The 5230-nt window shown below is 36.0% G+C and overlaps 1 protein-coding gene across 1 annotated transcript in view; it reads left to right on the forward strand.

Annotated features, from left to right (window-relative positions):
- Positions 1 to 4026, forward strand: part of LOC106532848 (A disintegrin and metalloproteinase with thrombospondin motifs 20) — a gene marked incomplete at its 5' end in the record, with an annotated part of 105469 nt that extends 101443 nt beyond the window's left edge. Inside the window, 3 exon segments of the mRNA XM_014029003.1 lie at positions 390 to 481; positions 569 to 673; positions 884 to 4026. Of these exon segments, the coding sequence (XP_013884457.1) occupies positions 390 to 481; positions 569 to 673; positions 884 to 973 (287 nt within the window). The 3' untranslated portion in view covers positions 974 to 4026.
- Positions 4027 to 5230: the final 1204 nt, after the last annotated feature.

A 5230-nucleotide genomic window follows, 5' to 3' on the forward strand; every position in this document is an offset into this window, starting at 1 on the left:
GAAATATATTTATGTTTGTGGTTGTAATGTGACAAAATATGGAAAAGTTCAAGGGGTATGAATACTTTTGCAAACCACTGTAGGTTGAAAAAGATTTGCAAATCATTGTATCCTGTTGTTATTTATATTTTACACAACATCCCAACTTCATTGGAATCGGGTTTGTACACTTTAGGCGTACTTCAAATAAATGTATATTCTGATAGATTATGTTTGATTAGATTTAGTTCATCTGTTCGTTTAACTTCCCAGCTTTATTTTAAAAGCTACTTAAAGTGAAAACCTTTAAAGTGGAGCAAACCCATCTGCTGAAGTGACATGGTTACCAGATTAAGGCAGATTTGTTAACTTGAGCATGTCTCTAAATGTGTGTTTTTGTTGTTTACCAGTCACAGACCTCCGGTATTCCCAGACTCTCCTCGGCCGCCCTGTGCCCTTTGCTACAGCAGGAGACTGTTACAGTGCAGCCAAGTGTCCACAGGTTGGGTTAATCAGTGTCTTGTGGAAACTTCAAACCCATCCTGTTTGTGTGTGTGAATTAAATCTGAATGCCGATTATTATTTTTAGGGTCAGTTCAGTATTAATCTGATCGGCACTGGCCTCAAAGTGGCTCAAACCACCAAATGGACATCTCAAGGCAACTATGTTTCTCTTAAAGTCCACAGATCAGAGGTAAGAAGTTTCAATCACATTCATACATTACACTATGCACCATTAAAGTAAATGTTTTTGAGTCATTTTGCTGTGCTGTAATTATTTGTGTTAAATCTTGGAGATTGAATTGCTTTACTTCTAACTGATTGACCAAAGTGTTCACTCCCCGCATAAAAACTGTCCTTTTTGCCCACTTCTTTTCTCTGTTCCCTTCATCTCGATCTGTAGGACGGAACAAGAATCTACGGCCGCTGTGGCGGTTTCTGTGGGAAGTGCATTCCTCAAGCTCACCACGGCCTACTCCTTACAGTTCACTGAAAGTCAAGCCGAGAGCCAAACGCCTAAATCTGTTTTGAAGACACGAGCCCAGAAACACACAGTCAGAGGGATATGTTGGATCCTGCTGTCGGTTGCGAGCGTGGCGGACAATCATCCGACACCCCACAGTGATGTTTCCTGTTTACGAATGGCAGCTAAAGTGGTTGCAACGCAACCTACTCTGCAGCACTACAGGACCACCATAAGGTGCTTTATTCAAACGTAAGGGGACTAAGCTTCATTAGTTTGGCTGTTGTGTTATATTGTGCTGGTCTGGTATACCTGCTTTGTAAAACAGAAAGGGATACAAGACACAATACTGAAAAGGAAAGCAAGTGGGAAACCAGAAGTAAAGGCCCCGTCACACTATATTGTTTTAGACAACTTATGCCGACGTGTGAAAATTTTGTCTTGTCAATTTTACCCATATCAGCTATATGTTCAATCAATATTCAAAAATGTTTTAGCATTACATATGTAAAGGTCCAAAAAAAAAAAGGCTGGCTTCCAGTAGATTTTTTTTGATTAAATCTTCGTTTTAGACACCTTTAGTGTTGGACAAACTTGTCATAAGTTGTCTAAAACATGACAGTGTGACAGGACAGGAGCCTAACTTCTCTCGCTTTAAAAGCTGTCTTTTGTTTTGGTCATCTGTGGATTGAAGTAGTCAGTTAGTTGTTGTCAATTTGACCTATCAGTTTGACTGCATCCAGAAAAAAAAATTGTTTAAAGGTGAAAACACCCCATTTAAGTAAAGATTGTTGCAATTCATCTGTGACTAAAAGTGTGTAAACTAAAATATTATAATGTATTACAGGGTGAGAGATTTAAACTGCTAGCTGCCGGCTTTCGGTAAATTTTAAAGTATTATCATTATCATCTAATGAACAAAGTAAATCTTTTAAAATGACTTGTAATGATTTAGATCTTTTAAAGTGGGGTTTAATGGAAAGGTGAACAATTAATATTATATTTGTTATAAGTAGCTCCTTGTGTATTTATAATTAGAAATATAAAAACCAGCCTAATTCAAAATTGGCAGCTATTTACAAGTTTATAATGTACTGCAAGTACCGTGTACAATGAGAACTCAATATAGGCACAGAAACCTGGTCTAGTACTCAAAGTTTATCATACATCACAGTGCTGGGGTCCATTCTGACCAAACACTTCTAAGAGATCTGGACAAACTTGGCCCCAAATCCTGTGTTCTCACAATGTTTGTAGATAACCCGGCCTCGCCCTGATATGATGTCATAGAAAACAAGGAAGCAAGTTCTGGAAATGAACACTAAAACTAAATAGAGACTTGTTAATTGTCATTTTTGTTAAAAGTAAATGATTACAATTAATCAAAAAGTATAAAATAAGTGTGAATCTGAAACTTTGGTCTGATGAGACTTGATAAAGCACTTTTTAGGTTCAGTCCATTTACCGTTCAATCAGTCACAAAATATCTGACAGTACGATTTGCATAAAATGCTGTGTAGTTTTTGAGCTTGGTGTTGTTTTAAGATGCCAGGGATCTATTTTGGAACTAAACCAACTCAGATGAACTGTTCTATCAGAAATAAAGCATTTTTCCAACCTGAAGCCATGTACAAGCAGCAGGTTTATATAACCTTTCTAGTGAACCCCACTTCAAAAGATCCAAACCATCACTTCCACATAAAACGCCAAGTACTGTCATCCTTTGTGACTTACCTCATGTCAGAGGTCAAACGTTGAGAGAAGATTTAATGCTTTTAAACCAACACAGATAGTTTTTGCCACCAGTGTTACGGTTCTTACATTCTTCTATCTGTTGTCAGGTTTTCAACAAACACTTTGGCAACAATCTACTTACAACCAGAGCATGACACTGACATAAAAACTGTTAGAAAATGATTTGTACTGTGATATAAAACAATATGCTCATTAGTTTCCAGTGTTAAAGTGTAATCATTTTTCTGTAAGTTCTCATCTGTTATACGTGACAGTATCAGGGTGACGTCTCGCCTCACCCCCTCCGTTAGACCTGCTGTAGGTACTTACAACCCCCTACCTCCCACTAACGTCCATATTCAGTTGAGATATGTAATATATTTATTTAAAACCATATTTATTCTCTACTGACATCAAAATATGATCTGTTTATTGCTGTACTGTGACTACTTCCTACATACTTTGTCCACACATTTACTGTATGGTGTAACCACTAACTAGTTTATTTTAAATGGTGCTTTTTGACTAATGGAATTACCTCTAATCTAAAGAAGGAGAAAAGTGACTTTGGCAGAGCTTCAGTTATTTTAAAAGACACAGCTGAGCTTAAAATTCTCTTTAACTGATGCTTAACCAGCTCGTAGCCAAAACGTTTGCTGCATGAATGTTAATTATATCAGCTAAACTGGTACAGCTCATCAATAAGAGATGCACTTTCAGAAATAACTTATTAAGGCTTCCACTACAACTGCTGTAATAATCTAACAGGCCTTTATACTGTTTGTCATTAAGCTTTACCCAAAGTTAGAAACTAGATGCAGATTTTTTTTATTTCAATGTATTCTGTCTTGATTTAAAGAGTGGCTGAAAATGATAAAAAGCAAATGAGCGGCTTGAAAAACTTTGGCTGTTATTCATGTTTAAGGTGGCCAAATGTTCTATGAGATCTGTATCAGAAATGTAAACAATATGTGATGCACTGTGTGCCATTAATTTTGTAGAAATGTAATCCTGATTTTTTTAAATAACCTTCATGTTTTGTAACTTATGATACTGTATATGTGTATTTTTAATATTCTTACTTGAACTGTAAACAATGTGCTAAACTATTGAAGGGGCATTGTAAAAGCCAGTGTGTTCGTTTGCTATACTTATCCAAAGATGTTTTAAGGATCGCATGTTCATGTGGGATGGATGGATGGATGGATAGATGACAGATGATGGATAGATGAATGGATGGATTGAGTCTGTAAGAACAATTCTGGTGCTATGGTTACTAATCATTCAATTACTGTATGTCCTATTATAATAAGAAAGCAAAGCAATAAAACAAAATAATAAAACACAGATTTATTTTTTTATTTCAATACTCTTTTTATATTTTTATTTTAATTTCATTCAAATGAAGCATTCCTTGCAGGTATGTGTGCCAACTGCCACCTTGTTTTCCAAAAACGTGAAACAAGTGTGAAGTGTTGTGTTAAGGCTCAGTGTGTTGGGCAGGTTATACAGTGACTACCACTTCAAACAGTAGTTTGGTATAAACTGACTAAATTACAGCTATTTGTGTGTTTGCTAATGTTGTTTAGCTGTGGCGGCCATTTTGAAAGTTTCTTTAACGTCTGTTCCATGGTTGATAGGATATCTTGCTAACATGCATCCAAACAACAGACACAGGCAATTATATGACTTCCTACCATAAATGGCAAAATGTTTCCCACATAGTAAAAGTTGTCTGGCCCAGTTCTGGCCCAGAAAAGGTACTGACACTGTGGTAGGCCCAGGTGGACCTACCACAAAGAATGGTGGGCCATAGGCCTAGATGTGATTTGCCAAAGGTTTGCCAAAGGGGGTCCATGCATGAGCCACCACCACATGAACCAGATCACAACTGGGCCAGTTGTGACTCATCTCAAAAACGGCACCACTATTGCCAGATCTGGCCCACTTCTGTCTGCTTTGTGAGATAGATGCTAAATGAGGCAGGAATTTTTAGGAAAATCAATAAAACAATGAGTCCCAAAGCAAAACATTTCACATTATTGTCTCAAAAAAAAGTCTTCTGCATTGCACGCCCAGGAATCATTGAACTCTACCCAACAGGTTGTGTATAAAACATTAAGCTTTTTCAGGCCATGCTGGTTATAACTTTTGGTATTTCAGCAATTTATACAATTTAAGATGTTTTATACTTTTAAATAGATGTCTTCAACATCTTTACCACACTTTAACCTTTTGTTCTGGTTCTGCTTTTTTTTTTTAAACTTCTTTCAGCTTTCTTTGTTTTTTTTTTTTTTCCCAGTTCAGCTCTTTTCAACTTTTTTTCAGTTATTTTTCAATTTTTTTCTGGAAATATTAACCTTGTTGTGCTTCTTTTTTAATTCTTACTGTTAATTTAAGCTTTTTGTTATTTTTTCCACTTTCATTCTACAGTTTATTTATTTATTTATTTATTTATTTATTAGTTTTTTTTGCCATATCAGCTACTACACTACATACTGCTTTTTTAAAATTTAGCTACTTTTCTTTTCAGCTATTTTCAGCTATTTTCAG

The sequence above is a fragment of the Austrofundulus limnaeus genome, unplaced genomic scaffold, assembly GCF_001266775.1.
Source record: "Austrofundulus limnaeus strain Quisiro unplaced genomic scaffold, Austrofundulus_limnaeus-1.0 Scaffold838, whole genome shotgun sequence".
NCBI lineage: Eukaryota > Metazoa > Chordata > Actinopteri > Cyprinodontiformes > Rivulidae > Austrofundulus > Austrofundulus limnaeus.